Genomic DNA, 17,445 nt, shown 5'->3' with positions numbered 1-17,445 from the left:
ATGGCTCCAGTGGCAGCTTTATCATGGATCCCTAGATTCTAGCCAATGCAAACCAGGATTCTATTTAATGATGCATTTAGCAAAGGCCTGCAAATGTTCAAAATTATTACAGAGAAAGTACACCAAAAAGATGTCTAAGCTCCACTTAGTATTGTAGGTAACTTTCAATCATCAGTTTCTTACACTAATCAGTGTCTGCCTTTAACCTACCCCCACGGGGAATAGATATATGTATATAAACGGTTCTGGTGCACTACATTAAGGCTTCCTTTGAATGCAACTGGATCTCAGTACGTTAGTTTTTTTAGGCTAAAAAAAATTACAATTGAAATGTTAATAAACGCAAGGCTGTTTGGAAAGCATTATTCAGTGCGTTGAAAATGCATTTCACCTCACCGGAGGCTTCATTCTAGACTGGAGCCTTTTTGTTTCAGTAAAAATTTAGCAACTTCAATTGCTTTTTCTTTTCCTCTTTTACCCATATATTCTTCAGTTGCAGTCTTCAGGCTTTTCTGATGTTTGGTTACCCTTTTTCTCCCCTTTCCCCTTCCCCTTGGGTTGCAAATCAGTTTGGTCAATGACCTCTTCCGGTTCCTCCTTCATCCAGGTAAGGCTCCTTCTCCTTCTTTCATTCTTCATTCCTTTTTATCCTTCCGTTCTTCATCTTCTCTTCTCAGCATATTCTGTCTTCAGCTATAAATAAAGAAGCATGCAATTTACCAAATTCGTCAACGAAGACAAAGTCCGATTCATCGAAAGAAACAATGGCAAAGCCTTACATTGAGCAAGTAGAGTATCTCGACGTTCTCACTAAAATCGGTAAAAAAACCGGCGTTTTCAAGCCCAGGCACGTCCCTTCATTCTTGTCCATTTCTAGATTATCTGTTTTTGATCTTTCAACATAAAGGATTACTTTACAACCGGCTCTTTTATTTATTTTCTATACTGTCTGTTGCTTACTCTTAGCAGAAAACATGTTTTTGCAGTTATCAAATTGGAAAATTATAGGACAATTTAATTTAAGCTATACTTGTTATTTGCAGCTTCTGTAAATTGGGTTTGATAGAACCTTTGAGATTAGTTAAGTTGGTAGTAATAGCTTCATTTGTTGATTTGGTTTGTAATTTCTTTCAATGAACCCCTAATTTTTTTGGTACTCAATCTGGATTATAGAACTGAAAGTTTTCAAGTGTGTATGTGAGTTGAAGGGGGGGAGGCTGCTTATGGTCCTTGAAATTGGAACTGGGAATGGAAAACTTGCAAGCTAGAGCTAGGGAGGCATACATTTGATATAAAATATTTCATTTTGAGTATTATTGTGTGTTAGAGGTTGCTTATGATTTCTGTACCGGCGTTTCTCTATAATGATAGTTTCTTGATATGTAACTCATTGTGATCTCTTTGTAGGGGAGATGTCCATCGAGATGGGGATTACCATAAAGCAGTCCATGTCTGGATTTTTGCTCAGAGTACACAAGAATTACTTCTCCAAAAACGTGCAGACTGCAAGGACTCGTGGCCAGGGTTGTGGGATATCTCCAGTGCTGGCCATATATCTGCTAGTGACTCATCGTTAATAACAGCACAGTAAGTGAATCCAATTTCACAAGTCTTCAGTGCTGCTTCTTTCATAGGGCATTTGAAAAACTGTTCGGTCTTTAATCTTTCTATGTGTGCCGTGCACAGATATTCTCCCCATGTTCTTGTTTATCATTGCTACTTTCTGTTGTTTTATATACTTGCTAGATTTGGTTAATACATTTCTTTTATATATCTAATTGATAGTTTCCTAACTGATGGTAAACCTAGTGGTTTCTAGATGGCCAAGAAACCTTTTTTGTTCAGAAGGAGTGAAAACATCTGAGTCTTCTTTTTTTTTCTTTATTTAAATATCTTATTGTCCATTCCTTTGTAGTAACTTTCAACACAAGAAATTCTTTGGAGATCAGCATCCATTGATTTTCTTTTTACCTTGTTGGCCCATTTTTTCCATCGTCTATTACTTGGTGAACATATTATTGTTAGAAATTTATCCCTTTTTGGTTGATCTAGTGTTAAAACACAATGCTTGCTAAATATCTTATTTGTTCAGGAGGGAGCTTTAAGAAGAACTAGGGGTGATCCTCCCAAAGGATGCATTTGAGTTGATATTCGTTTTTCTTGAAGAGTGGTTAGTTGATAAAATCTTCTTTTTGTTTTGGTGTAATTTACTCTCTTCTTGGAATGTAATTGGTGCAGCTAATCAGATGACTATGATGCTGTTTTGGTGATTTTGGCAACATTTTCTCTGGTTTTGTTGCTTTGCTAGAACCATTGGTGCATTAATTTCTGATGCTAATGCCGTCTTACTAAATGCAAGTCTGTTTTGTGTTCATCAGGGTTCAATATTTTCAATAAACAATTAGCATTTGGCATAAATTTACTCTGAAAAATGGTGTTATATTTTTCATTGTAGTTGTGTTGACTTTGGCCTGCAATATGCACTACTTTGTCAATAAGCAAAGTACAGGATGTTTTGAACTTTGGCCTGCAATGCAACAGGAAACAAACATGCAGACCAGCATCCAAGCTGAACCAGATAAGCAGCAGCATTTTGTTTATTTTGTTCATTTGTAACTTGATTTAGTTGCAATGTAATTTATACTTAAAGTTAGTAGGAGTAGTTGTTGATTTATGTTTGATGTTATAGCTGGTATGTCAGCTACATTTTGTTTGTAATTCTATCTAGGCTTTAGTCATGTATTAGTGGAGCAGTTATACATTAGTTAACTGCCATATTTCATTGTAACATAAATGCTTCTCAAGTCAATGAAAAAGATCTGATTTTTGGAAATCAAATTCAGTTTTCTTCTTGTTCAAACTTCTTTGCATTCGTTTTTCTTTTTCTCCTTAGTTTTCTGTTAAAAAAACCAACACATGTAATCCGGACTACTTATGTATATGGGATATTGCTTATTCAAGTAATGAAGTTAACCTTTACATCATCCGGGTTACTTGCTTCTGTTTTCTTCCTCTGCTGTCAAAACCCCAACATATGTGATTCTTAACTCTTCCCTTTAACATTGATGACCAGCTCAAGGCTCGACATTGCACGTTCTACATGGTGGCCATAGGCTATTTCAATTACTAGCCAACGGTTGGTTTTAGTTTTAAAGTTATTTGGTGCTAGCAATGTCTTGCATTAAGTTACTGATGACAAACATTTGAAATAACATGCATTAAGACCCTTATTCTAGAGTTGCTTTATTATTTTATCTTTCAATAATGTTTTATTTTTCTAAATGCTCAATAATTTCAATAATCTTTCAATAATGAATTGAGCCCCTATAATTAAATATATGATTAATTTTGAAATATTAAATAAAATAATTTTTTGAATTTTTCTCTAGTTTTAATTCATTTTTAATTATTTATTATTAAAAATAAATATAATTGTAATAATTTTTAATCATTTATTAATTTTGTAATTGTTAAATATTTTAAAAACTTCTATTATATATCATTTTTAATCTAATATCCTTAAAAGTCATTTTCTATTCTCACATCACCGCTACAGCTGCGTTTGAATCCAAACACACACTCCACCATTGTTTTTAATCTCACCGCTACAGTATCCAATCTCACCGCCACCACTGTTTTTAACCTCACCAGAGCTAAACACACCGCCCATCCAAACATATCGCGATGAGACTAGTTACTGTAGCGGTCAGATTAGAAACAATGGTGGAGTGTGTGTTTGGATTCAAACGCAGCTGTAGCGGTGATGTGAGAATAGAAAATGACTATTAAGGACATCAGATTAGAATTGATATATAATAGAAGTTTTTTAATTATTTTACTTTTTTTAAAATTATTAAAATATGTGAATTTATAAATTCATTTAATAAAATATTAAAATGTATCTTCTAATATTTTAATGAATTATATAATTAATTTAAATTATTTATTAGATAAAATGATAATTATTTTTAATTTTTTATAGTTAAATATTTTTCATAGCAATGATAAATATTATTTTCACAAATAGCAACATTATACTTGGATTAAATTTTGAAGTATTTAAACGGATGATTTTTAATAAAAAAATATAGTAACGTAAGACATAACAAGTTTCATTATTACTAGAAATTAGGTTATGATACAAAATGTTTTTACAAATATGGATTCAGTAAACTAGTTGCAATGGTTTCCCTAAACATCGTGATTTCAAAGTCACTTTCTCTGTTAGAAGAACTCGATTCACCTCTGTCAAACTGGCTTGAAGAGACTGGCATGTTGGGTATATTCTCAAATTCTAGAAAATCATCATCATTTGACCAAGCATGTCTTCGAATGTAATTATGCAAAACCATTATTGCAATAACTATTCAAACTTGCTTGTTGAATGAATAACGTGGAATATATCTTAATATTGGCCATTTTTTTCCACACTCCAAATGTTCGTTCAATCACAGAGTGTAACGAAAAATGAGAATGATTAAAGATTTCTTTTTTCTAGATACTTGATGATTACCTCGACAAAAATCAGGTAAATGATATCGTTCCCCCTATATGGACCTAGAAAACCTGCCATTTGTGGATATCTTGAATCCACAATATAATACTTTCCTACAAAAAAGTAAAACATAATATCAAATTTAAAAATAAATTAAAAATTTTAATATTTTTTTATGTAAAAAGAAATTAAAAAATTAAAGTTCAACCTGGTGGAGGATGTGGAAACTTTAACTTTTGTTTTCTAAGTGCTTGCAAAAAAATTCTACTATCATGTGCTGTTCCTTCCCAACCAGGAAATGCAAAGATAAAGCACATGTTGAAATCACAAACTGTCATAATATTTTAAGTTGGTTCACCTTTCCGTCCGATATAAAGTATTTGACAAGAAGGCGAAATGCATGCTTTTATGTGTGTTCCATCTATGGCCCCAATACAATTCTTTAAAATAAATACAAGTAATGAGATAAAAGTTAGAAATAATTTATATTTTAAAAATATAAAGATTATGTAAATTTTACCTTAAAGTGATGCCAATATCTTGTATCATGTCGAATATGGTTCAGTACTTCCTCGAATTGACCTTCAATGAGTTTAATCGTGTTTATTCCCATTCGAGCAAATATATGCAACATATCAATAAAAATTCGACTAACAGTTTCCCCAGATCGTTGAAATCGCTCTGTTGCATTTGAATTTGATTCTCTATTTCCAAGAATGTACAATAATAATGCTAACTTCTCCATCGCCGATACTTTCCTATTCTTTAAGCCATAATTTGTTTGCAAATCATGCAACAAGCTGTGAAATGTATTTTTTGGCATCCTAAAACTATTCATGCAACGATCGTCGTGCCCATTTAATACTTCGTCCACCCACATTTGACCTGTATAATTTGAATCCATACGCGGTTGCATAGTAAAATAAGTTTCATGGTGTACCAATACACTGCTTAACACATATTCTTCCTCTTCATGATAATTGTTGTGCTCAACTTGGGTAACAATTGTGACTATTTTTCGTTGAGCTTCTTCACTTAATTCAAGGGTATCATAATTCATATCAAAACTATTATACATATTGTTAAATTCATCCATAACCTGAAAAAATAATCAAATGAAAATAAATTAATATTTCGTGACATTCTATACAACACAGAAACTTAATTAAAAGCATAGTATAAAAATACTAAGCATAAAAAGTATCGTACATTAGTTTTACATATAAAAAAGTAGTATAGTTATATTACAATAATAATTCTAATGAGCTTATAGTGGAGGTGGTTGATGGTATGGTTGGAAGGAAAATGAGGATGTTGCTAACAAGGATGAAAATGATGCAATTGGATTTTGTTCAGCATACTCACGTCGAAGCCACCAAACCCTATCATCTGGATCTAAGTTCAAAAACACTTCTCGTTTCACTGGTATTTGGAACATTTTGGTGACAAAATAGTACAGTTCATCTTTTTTTTAGAATTTCATCTCCCAAAGCACGCAAAGCATCCATTGCATTTTAAATAGTATGTTGATAATGAGGAAAAATAATTTTATTCACTGACTTCCTTGGACTAGCCATACTCACACAATTTCTCAATCTGAGTAATTAATGTATTTCTTGATAATTTTCTACTTGAACTTGATTTTTTTCCTTTACCGTGTACAGCCTCAAGTGTTTGCTTTCTTCGATTAGGAATTTCATGAGAAGAGTTTAATGGTACCTCATCAGGAGGAATACTTTCATTCTCGTTACTATGTTCATCTGAATCACCAAATCCCTCATTAGGTGCATCATCTCCCATAGGAACCCCACTTGGAAGAACACCAGACGAAGGTGCCCATGCGTTCTCTCCAGTGGCTACAATGCCACCAAACATTTGCCACATTAACTCATTCAATCGTGGTTCAATTTCTTTCTTCTTAAATCCTTTAAAATCAGGATTTTCTTACATGGTTATGAATTTGTGTTGCTATATGGAATCATTACAATTATAAAAATCTTAGTAGGAAAATCCTGATTTTGAAGGATTTAAGAAGAAATGAATTGAACCACGATTGAATGACTTAATGTGGCAAATGTTTGGTGGCATTGTAGCCACTGGAGAAAACCCATGTGCACTTTCGTCTGGTGTTCTTCCAAGTAGGGCTCCTATGGTAGATGATACACCTAATGAGGGATTTGGTGTTTCTGATAAACATAGTAACGACAATGAAGGTATTCCTCCTGATGAAGTACCATCAAACCCTTCTCATAAAATTCCCAATCAAAGAAACCAAACACTTGAGGCTATACACGGTAAAGGAAAAAAATCAAGTTTAAGTAGAAAATCATTAAGAAATACATTAACTACTCAGATTGAGAAATTGTGTGAGAATATGGCTAGTCCAAGGAAGTCAGTGAATGAAATTATTTTTCCTCACTCTCAATATACTATTTCAAATGCAATGTATGCTTTGCGTACTTTGGGAGATGAAATTCCAAAAAAAGATGAACTGTACTATTTTGTCACTGAAATGTTCTAAATACCAGTGAAACGAGAAGTGTTTTTGAACTTAGATCCAGATGATAGGGTTTGGTGGCTTCGACGTGAGTATACTGAACAAAATCCAATTGCATCATTTTCATCTTTGGTAGCAACATCCTCATTTCCCTTCCAACCATACCATCAACTACCTCCACCATAAGCTCTTAAAATTATTATTGTAATATAACTATACTACTTTTTTATATGTAAAACTAATGTATGATACTTTTTATGTTTGGTATTTTTATGCTATGCTTTTAATCAAGTTTCTGTGTTGTATAGAATGTCACGAAATATTAATTTATTTTCATTTGATTACTTTTTCAGGTTATGGATGAATTTAACAATATGTATAACAGTTTTGATATGAATTATGATACCCCTGAATTAAGTGAAGAAGCTCAACGAAGAATAGTCACAATTGATACCCAAATTGAGCACAACAATTATCATAAATAGAAAGAATATGTGTTAAGCAGTGTATTAGTATACCATGAAACTTATTTCACTACGCAACCGCGTATGGATTCAAATTATACAGGTCAAATGTGGGTGGACGAAGTATTAAATGGGCACAATGATCGTTGTATGAATAGTTTTAGGATGCCAAAAAATATATTTCACAGCTTGTTGCATGATTTGCAAACAAATTATGGCTTAAAGAATGGGAAAGTATCGGCGATGGAGAAGTTAACATTATCATTGTACATTCTTGGAAATAGAGAATCAAATTCAAATGCAACAGAACGATTTCAACGATCTGGGAAAACTGTTAGTCGAATTTTTACTGATATGTTGCATATATTTGCTCGAATAGGAATAGACACGATTAAAACCACTGAAGGTCAATTCGAGGAAGTACCAAACCATATTCGACATGATACAAGATATTGCCATCACTTTAAGGTAAAATTTACACAATCTTTATATTTTTAAAATATAAATTATTTTTAACTTTGATCTCATTACTTGTATTTATTGTAAAGGATTGTATTGGGACCATAGATGGAACACATATAAAAGCATGCATCTCACATTCTTGTCAAATACCTTATATCGGATAGAAATGTGAACCAACTCAAAATATTATGGCAATTTGTGACTTCAAAGTGTGCTTTATTTTTGCATTTCCTGATTAGGAAGGAACAGCACATGATAGTAGAATTTTTTTGCAAGCACTTAGAAAACAAGAATTAAAATTTCCACACCCTCCACCAGGTTGAACTTTATTTTTTTAATTACTTTTTACATAAAAAATATTAAAATTTTTAATTTATTTTTAAACTTGATATTATGTTTTACTTTTTTGTAGGAAAATATTATCTTGTGGATTCAGGATATCCACAAATGACAGGTTTTCTAGGTCCATATAAGGAGAACGATATCATTTACCTGATTTTCGTCGAGGTAATCATCAAGTATCTGAAAAAAAAAATCTTTAATCATGCCCATTCTTTGTTATGCTCTGTGATTGAACGAACATTTAGAGTGTGGAAAAAAATGGCAAATATTAAGAGATATTCCAAGTTATTCATTCAATAAGCAAGTTCTAATAGTTATTGCAACAATGATTTTGCATAATTACATTCGAATACATGCTTGGTCAAATGATGAGGATATTTGAGAATTTGAGAATATACCTGACATGCCAATCTCTTCAAGCCAGTTTGATAGAGGTGAATCGAGTTCTTCTAACAGAGAAAGTGACTTTGAAATCACGATGTTAAAGGAAACCATTGCAACTAATTTAACGAATCCATATTTGTAAAAACATTTTGTATCATAACCTAATTTCTAGTAATAATGAAACTTGTTACGTCTTATGTTACTATATTTTTTTAATTAAAAAATATCCGTTTAGATACTTCAAAATTTGATCCAAGTATAATGTCACTATTTGTGAAAATAATATTTATCATTGTTATAAAAAAAATTTAACTATAAAAAATTAAAAATAATTATCATTTTATCTAATAAATAATTTAAATTAATTATATAATTCATTAAAATATTAGAAGATACATTTTAATATTTTATTAAATGAATTTATAAATTCACATATTTTAATAATTTTTAAAAAGTAAAATAATTTAAAAAACTTCTATTATATATCAATTCTAATCTGATGTCTTTAATAGACATTTTTTATTCTCACCTCACCGCTATAGCTGCATTTGAATCCAAACACACTCCATCATGTTTCTAATCTCACTGCTACAGTATCTAATCTCACCGCTACAGTAACTAATCTCACCACCACTGCCGTTTTTAACCTCACTGGAGGTAAACACACCACCCATCTAAACTAAGCCTTATACTTGTAATACTTTACTGCATAGCCTATAGCAAGAGGGTAAAATATTGGAGGCAGAAGAGTTATTGCAAAAGATGAATGAAAAAGGCTATGGTGTGGATACTGTGACATGCAATATTGTAATTAATGGTTTGTGTAAAAGTGGGAAATTGGACAAAGCTATGGAAATTGCACATGAGATGTGGACACATGGAAGTGCTGCTCTAGGTAACCTTGGAACTCATTTATTGGCCTAGTTGATGATGTTAGCCGTAGCATGAAATGTATTCCTGATAGTTACATATTTTATCATAATTAGTGCTCTATGCAAAGCAGGAAAGATAGATGAAGCTAAAAAGAAATTCAGAGAGATGATGGGTAAAAACTTGCAACCCGATGCGGTTATTTTTGATACTTTCATCCATATTTTCTGTAAAGAAGTAAAGATTTCATCTGCATTTCCAGTTCTCAAGGACATGGAGAAAAAAGGATGTAATAAGAGCGTACAAACTTATAATTCACTGATACTTGGCTTAGGAACTAAAAATCAAATATTTGAAATTTATGGACTTTTCGATGAGATGAGAGAAAGAGGGATTACTCCTAATGTTTGCATACACAATAACATTATTCAGTCTTTGCAAAAATGGGAAAATCCAAGACACTACTTCTATCTTGGATGACATGCTGCAAATGGGTATAAATCCTAATATTTCTACCTTCAAGATGTTAATAGAAGCTTTCTACAAGGCAAGTGATTTTGGAGTAGCGAAGGAGTTATTCGAGATTGGTCTTAGTATATGTGGCCACAAAGAGTTTACATACAGTTTCTAGTACCCTCACGCACAAACAAACGAACCCAGATAGTTATTATTTTCTTAGCTAAGAACAAGATAAGAAGGAAAAACAGAAACTACTTTGATACAATTCAAACACATATATAGAGTGGAAAAAGAAGGGTTTTGACTTACCAAGTGATCAAAGTTGAGAACAAGATTGATAGGATGAGTCTGCTTGTTGTTGGTGGTGTGTTTTTTCCGGCAGAAGTGGGAAAAGAGGAGAGTGGGAAAGCAGGAGTTGAAGAGCGGATGAAGTTTTCAGCAGAATTTGGCTGCCAAATCTGAAGAAAAATAAGAATGGGAAAGAAATTAGTTTAACTTTCAAGAATAAAATAGTAAAATAATAAATAAAAGTAATGGTATTTTTGTCTATTAAAAATACTAACAGCTCAGTTAATTTCAATTGGTGCTGAAATCTCCAGCTGATTTGGGGCTGATCAGCGTGGTGAAGATGGCTTCTCACTGGACTAACATGCTGAACCAAAGGGCTAACCAGTGAGGTTGGTACCATATTTTCCCCCCAACTGCACCTCACTAGCATGCAAAGCCAAACCAAAGGAAGCCTAAATATAAATACATTCTATTTCGTTATGCTTGGTTTCTAGCATTCACTTCCTAGAGGCCTTATATTAGTCTTCTTTTTAATATTTCAAGGAATCAATGTTATCATCCATTTCCACATCTAAATATATGTCAAATACAGACATAAATACTTTAAGAAACAAAAAAAGAAGAAGCTGCTTCATCAATTAACCCGCAAATAACCAAACATTTACTAAGCGAGCATATGTACATTTACTACGGCAGAAAATCTATAGAACTACTGATACTTTCTACCATGAAACAGAAAGAACAAGCATCTACTTGCTATCAACTAATATTGCATCGTTAGGACAGTGATTTCATTTAACAAATTCGAGAACTTTAGAATGCAAACCGAAAACGTAGCCAATATATCATCAGGACAGCCAGATAAATGCACTTAAGTGGTAGATACCTGCACTGCTTTCTTGGGTCTTCTTTGTTTAAGCTTAACCTTCACATTTACTCCATTATCGATAATAGATTGAAGAACTATCTGAAGCTTCCCCTCTAACCTGTCCCCTTTCCTTGGTGTGTAAATAACATCATGTATATCATCATCCAATGCTCTCTGAGCCAAAATCAAACCCACAGCAGCACAAGCAGAAGCATTTCTAGTGGAACCTAAATCAAATTTCATATCCTTAGAAATGGAATGAGCTACAGCAACAACTTTGCTAGTGGCCCGATGAATGATGCAGGCGCGAACCGATGCTTTCGATATGTAAATGTCAAGGCAAAATGGTTCATGATAAGGACCAGTTAGTTGATTAAAAGTGGGAGTTCTCTCCTTCTTCTCAGCCGAACAAACCTCCACTTTGTCAGGAATATTTCTAACACTTCCATTTTTAACATCTTTAAGTAGTTTAACATTTGACTTCTCGAGCCTTTTGCTTTCTTTTGGATCATCTTTCTTATGCAAAGACTCCTTATTTTTACTTTCTTTGCGATCATCCTTGTTCTTGGGACCTTTCTTCCTATGGAAGTCATAAGCATACTCCTCGAACTCTTTGGAACCACGATCGATTTTATAAAAAAGATTACCCCGGATTCTCATATTATCTATGTCATCAAAGTCTTGATCATCTTCACTTATAGGAGAACCATTATCTACCCTTTGATCAACTGCTTCCATAGAGGGTAGTGTTTCCATTTCCCCATCAAACCCTTTGTAAGCATGAGCTAAACCCGACGAGACTCTCCAGGTTTCATCATCCACGAGCTCAATACCATCAGAACCCAATTTAAAAGAGCAATCATTGAACAAAGGAGAAAGATGAATCTTACTAGAGTAGTTGGTCGGCTTGGTATCTTCCTTATTGATAACTGGAGGGAACACTGAGCTGAAACTACGCAGCCTAGTAAGGAACCCAGAATTCCTAATCGATGGGTATGCAACGGTCTTTCTAAGCAAATGCAACGCCATTTAGAATATGGGGTTTGTCGCTGTTGGCAGAAAAGGACCGAATTTGGCAAGAATGAAGAAGCTTTCAGTGGCAAATCATCGAACAGTTGGTAGGCCTACAAAGATTTGCTTCTTCTAAGACCATCAGGTTATGAATTTTAAGGTTGGAGGTGCTTTTTTCCAATGAGTATAGCGTAGTTTTAGATCTGGAAACAATCTCTTAAGCTCCTAAAATTATGGAGTCTATGAGTGCACACAACTGGAGAAAACAAGAAAAGCCATGAAGCCAAGAAAAGACTGAGAAATGAACTGTATTTTTGGGGCCGTGATTATAAGTAGGATGCAAAAGCCAGCGGTTAAAAGATGCTATTAATCCCTGTATTTCTATATAGTTTGAGATTTAGTCCTGTACTTTAAAATTTAAAAATCCAATCCTCTTACATTTTCAATTTCAAAATTATAGCCTAATCATTACCCTCTTTTGTAATTTCTATCAAGATTTGTCAACTTAACATATGTATTTTTTATCATTTATATACAACGTCATATGAGGATAGCTTAATTCATATGCCAAGTTGACGAAATTTGACAAAAAAATTTAACAAAGTTAATTATTTGGCTAAAAATTTTAAATTAGAAAAATATGAGACTTAAATTTTAACTTTTTAAGTGTATCAGCTAAATATCAAATTTTATCAAAGTACAAGGAGTAACCCCATATTTTAACCTAAGCTAGCCTTAAGTTTTTCGATTATTTGAGAAAAGTTTTATATTTTAATAATCGAAGGTAAATTTTCATTTAATTAAAATTAATTATTAAAATTATTAATTTTAATTATATCAACTTTAAAATTCAAATTAAGCACAAATAATTAACACATTTTGTCGATTGAGTCTTAGTTCAATTGACATCAGCATTGTTATTAATGCAAAAGGACGTGAATTCGAAATGCCCTAAAGTATCATGGAGACTCTTATATTAAAATTCAGATTGTATTTAATCTTATTTACTTAAAAAATGAGTAAATTAATCATTGTATATTTGACAAAAAATAAATTGATCTTTTTGTTTAAAAATTTCTATTAAAAATTGACAAACAGAGATCAATTTTTAACAAGGGACTAATTTATCTATTTTTTAAATTTAATAATAAAATTTAACTAAATAATAATAATCAAATTGATAAAAAAAAATGTAAACATAATGCTTAAAAGGAAAGAAAGTAATCCCAAAACAACAATATTTTGGAGAAAAAAAATAACAAAATTTAAATAAAATTCTCATCAAACACCATCTGGAAATCATTGAACTATTTTTTTTTTTTAATATCAAACTGCCAAAAAGCCTTTCCAAATGGCATTTTGTTCTGTTGAAATTTTGAAAGCAACCAAAAGAAGAGGATGTAAAGTCTCAGATAAACAGGACATATTTCTACAACTAACCCTAGATGGTTTTGTCTTTTGAGTTCCAAGACATGGTTCATTACTTCACAATCACCTACAACTACTATAAGTTCCACTCAACATTAGAAATACAGCTTCTCACCATGTCAAATGCAAGAAGCACACAACAATTATAATAATTAACACACAGGCATTGCTACCATTAAAATGGTTGGTCATTACAAGCAAAAATACCATTTAGAAAGAAACTTAGCTCGGTTGGTAGTCGTCATCTCAGTAGTTACAATCTCCAGAGTAGTCATCGTCTATCAGTAGTAAGCCTGCTGATATGCAGGTGCTATACCATTACCATACCCTCCATATGCAGGATAGTTCATGGGAGCTCCAGGGTAAGAACCAGCTAGCTGAGGGGCTGCTTCTGGTGAGTACATATACGGACAGGTGGGTGGGGTTTGGGTTCCGTACATGGCAGGTGGGGGGGATGGGTATGCTGGGACTGCAGCAGGGTACTGAGGGTGTGAGGGAGACCTGACAATTGACGGTGGTGCTGCAAAAGATGAGACGTATGCATTCGTTGAACGGCCAGCTTTAGCTGGAGGCATTGGACCGCCATTACTGGCCCGTGTTCGCTTGTTAGCAGGAACTGCAGCTGGCTTTCTCTTCTCAGTCTTGGTCTTCTCTAGCTGCTCAAGGCGTTTCTTGAGGTTTTCTGGGGGAAGCTCTGCCTCAAGTTTGTACTCTTCGATGCACTTCATGACTGCCCGAAGTGCTGATTGCTCTTTGCGTGCAGCAAGTTGCTGTATAAATCAAGAACTACTACTTATTAGTAGAAACATAACTGCTAGAAATGAAGAATACTTTAAGGTATAGACGACCATGACCAATCAATCTCTCCCACCTATTTGTCAATAGTTAATACCACCGGTTTCATGGTTTTTGGCATTAATTAGGAGATAAAAAGGTATGCAAAGAGCTTTTATGAATATTTCTTAGATGAAATCTAGAGAAAATCCCACATCCCTAATCCTCACAATAAAAAGTGAGCCTCAATACCATTAACCGCCACAAAGAATATATGACAGCAATCAAACAAGAGAATAGAACACTCTGCTTACGCAAAGAAAAGGATAATTGAATATCACTGATAGTAAAGAATAAAACCAATTATCAGTACAACTAAAGAATGGCATACCGCAGCCCGGCCGGCATTATTGGGATCTTCCAAAATAGATGAAGCTGCCTTCTTTGCATCCTTCAAGAAAGCTTTTAGCAGGGGCACAGGGGGGAACCTGTCAACGAGCCCGACTTCATAAGTGAAATGAACTGCATCAAGCTGTTGTCCTTTACTGATCAATTCTTCAATCATGTCTGCAGAAAAGAACTTAAAAGGCATTACAAACTCAATCTTGTAATTGTAATTTAATGAGTCAGGTTCCAATTAACTATGGTAAATAGTCATAGAAAGGATCAACAAAAGCTATGTTTTCAATGAAATATTGACCATGTTAAGGATTTAACAGTGTTAAAATAACATACAAATTAATTATCCTAAACGTAGATCGATATAAAAATTAGACATTCAATCTTATTTGAGTCATGCATGTTACATCCATTAGGCTCCACTACTAACACCTTTGAAGTCAGATTTTTCTTAGTAATCCAACCCCATGAATATCTAGCTTTACCTATCTCAACATGAAGTTCTATGTTCTTAATTCTATTTGAACCACAACAACTAGCTAGTAAACTCTTCACAAGACACAGCACCGAAGTCCCAAAATGATAAAAGTAAATGGTCCTCTGAAGAGAAACTATCTTCCAAAAACATCAACCAACATAATGAGAAGACCATGTGTACAAATACCTTCATACACACACATTTTTATATATAAGGACCAGTCAAATCACGTGCGAGCTTATACACAAGCATGAATCATCTCCAAAGTATGTAATCTTACAAAAGAAAAGACAAATGCTTTACCAACATGTTAGATTAGTAGTAGCTAAGTAACATCTTTCATTACGAGTCACTTAATTACGTCTCTCAACTACGGCTAGGGATTCTTCATTTTGAAGAAGTACCCATGGCCAGCCAAAATTCAACCAACATGCCCAATGAATTTTGATTCCAGCCAACCATCCAAGGATAAAAAGAAAATATATATCATACTCATTGTATCTAAGACTCCTAAATGCAAGCAATACTGCTCATGAAATGCCCTAGAAACTTATCTTTACAACAATTAAGTTAATTCTGCACTTTTGCTACACTATCACAGTGAAGATTAATATCCCCATTCCCAGTGCTTAAGTTAAAAACCCAATTTCTAGAACACAAGCTCCTCTAATAAGCTGCACCATTTTTGAAACTCTTAATCATATTCTTACTAACAGAAACTAAATCATAATTCATAAGAAGTTTTGAAAATACTGTAATTCAATCACGAGAAGAAAATCCCCATACCAGGCATTTTATCACCGAGGCCAAGCGAAACTGCAAGCTTAGGCATTTGTTTCCTCCAAGCAGAGCCAATAACAAGCTTCCTATAAAGGTCCAACTCCTCTTCGTTAACAATCCCAAACGTAATCAAGTGTTGAAAAAAAGTATGAACATCAGGAGTCTTCACATTGTCAATCCCTCCTCTCTCTTCGAGGCTTCTTTTCCATGTCTCCGCGATTTCTTTCGCCTTCTCTTTCACACTCCGCGTAATCAGCATCCTCGATTTTCCGATCACTGGATCAACCACCGCCGGAATCAAGCTTTCTAGAACCAAAACACAAGCCCATCCTAAATCATTTCCTCTCTCATTCCCTCTTTTATCCACCGGAAATACCTCCGATATGGCCTCCATAACGAACTTCGCTGGATCGATGCATTCCGATAAAGCTTCTGGAATTTTCTCTCTTAATAATTCGATATCTTTCTTCCGGCCGGAGACAAAGTTCCAGAACTCTTTAGCTTCCATTCTCAAACACGTTGATTTCAGGATTTGCAAAAGGCCGTCTCCGTTGTCAACTTCTCCGTCGGGATTGTCGTCGTTTAAGGTTTTCAAAGCATCTTTTTTTAGAAGCTCGACTCGGTTGACTGCAATCTTGACGCTGTCGTCGATGCTGAGTTCTCTCTTCTTGAGTGAGTCGAGTGAGGTCTTGGTCTCCGAGTCTAGTGCTTCGATTTTGCGTTTCAAGGCCTCCGATTGTCTCATCAGATTTGCCTCAAGTGAACTTATGTGATCGGAGAGTTCTTTCCACATAAGAGTGCAGCCCGCCATAAGAGATGTTTGATGCTGGAACTCATCTAAACTAGGCTGAGTTAACTCGGTTAACTCACCCGGATTGGGGACCGACCCCATGGTGAACTTTCTTTCGTTCGTTAACTCGTCCGGGTGACTGACTCAGTTCGCTGAAACCAAAGGACAGAAGAAATTAGAAATTAGAAACCCTAGCAACGGAGTAACAAAGGAAGTCAAAAAGCTTAAGCAGATGCTAGCGTGGATCTTTCAGAACAGGCCACGTGTAATGCTTATCTCTACCTTACGCCGTCGGTGCGCATACTTTTGTCTGAATTAATTCTTTCCTATTCTTTGTCTACATATATCATATAGGGATAATAGTAAGTTTGACCCCTTACTTTCACAGTCCCTGTACTTTTAATTTATTCATTTTGGTACCCGAAGTTTTTATTTCGTCTATCAATTTGATACCTGACACTAACGGTGTTAAATGCTGACATCAATTGAGTCGTAACCGAATCATGGGCTGAGTTGATTCGTAGTTCAAACATGTATTTGTGAATGTAAAACAATAAAAACTTAAAAAATAATTGTAATTTTTTCATGTGTATATGTGTTGAGACCACAAATAGGAATGCAATATGAAAATGATATTCAATAAATAATGAAACACT

General features: G+C 33.9%; 2 protein-coding genes across 7 annotated transcripts; both read right to left on the bottom strand.

The window, feature by feature from the left end:
* Window positions 1-113: 113 nt before the first annotated feature.
* Window positions 114-12,701, bottom strand: LOC107927808 (uncharacterized). 6 transcript variants are annotated; one of them, XM_016858928.2, is made up of 4 exons: window positions 11,148-12,701; window positions 10,537-10,625; window positions 10,283-10,431; window positions 114-693 (listed from the first exon to the last, which is right to left on the bottom strand). In XM_016858928.2, exons 1-3 carry the CDS (start codon window positions 12,156-12,158, stop codon window positions 10,290-10,292), a joined length of 1,242 nt encoding a protein of 413 aa, XP_016714417.1. In that variant the 5' UTR covers window positions 12,159-12,701; the 3' UTR covers window positions 114-693; window positions 10,283-10,289. The 6 variants fall into 6 exon arrangements, 5 of the variants coding, with proteins under 5 accessions (XP_016714417.1, XP_016714418.1, XP_016714419.1 ...); XM_016858927.2 differs by lacking the exon at window positions 114-693 and adding an exon at window positions 8,289-8,440 and having other exon boundaries at window positions 11,148-12,700; XM_016858929.2 differs by lacking the exon at window positions 10,537-10,625 and having other exon boundaries at window positions 116-693; window positions 11,148-12,694.
* Window positions 12,702-13,620: 919 nt separating this feature from the next.
* LOC107927758 (FRIGIDA-like protein 4a) lies at window positions 13,621-17,107 on the bottom strand. Its single transcript, XM_016858860.2, has 3 exons — window positions 16,006-17,107; window positions 14,734-14,909; window positions 13,621-14,338 (listed from the first exon to the last, which is right to left on the bottom strand). Exons 1-3 carry the CDS (start codon window positions 16,889-16,891, stop codon window positions 13,850-13,852), a joined length of 1,551 nt encoding a protein of 516 aa, XP_016714349.2. The 5' UTR covers window positions 16,892-17,107; the 3' UTR covers window positions 13,621-13,849.
* Window positions 17,108-17,445: the final 338 nt, after the last annotated feature.

The sequence above is a fragment of the Gossypium hirsutum genome, chromosome D02, assembly GCF_007990345.1.
Source record: "Gossypium hirsutum isolate 1008001.06 chromosome D02, Gossypium_hirsutum_v2.1, whole genome shotgun sequence".
In the NCBI taxonomy this organism is placed as follows: domain Eukaryota; kingdom Viridiplantae; phylum Streptophyta; class Magnoliopsida; order Malvales; family Malvaceae; genus Gossypium; species Gossypium hirsutum.
This window is presented reverse-complemented; position numbering and strand designations above follow the sequence as displayed.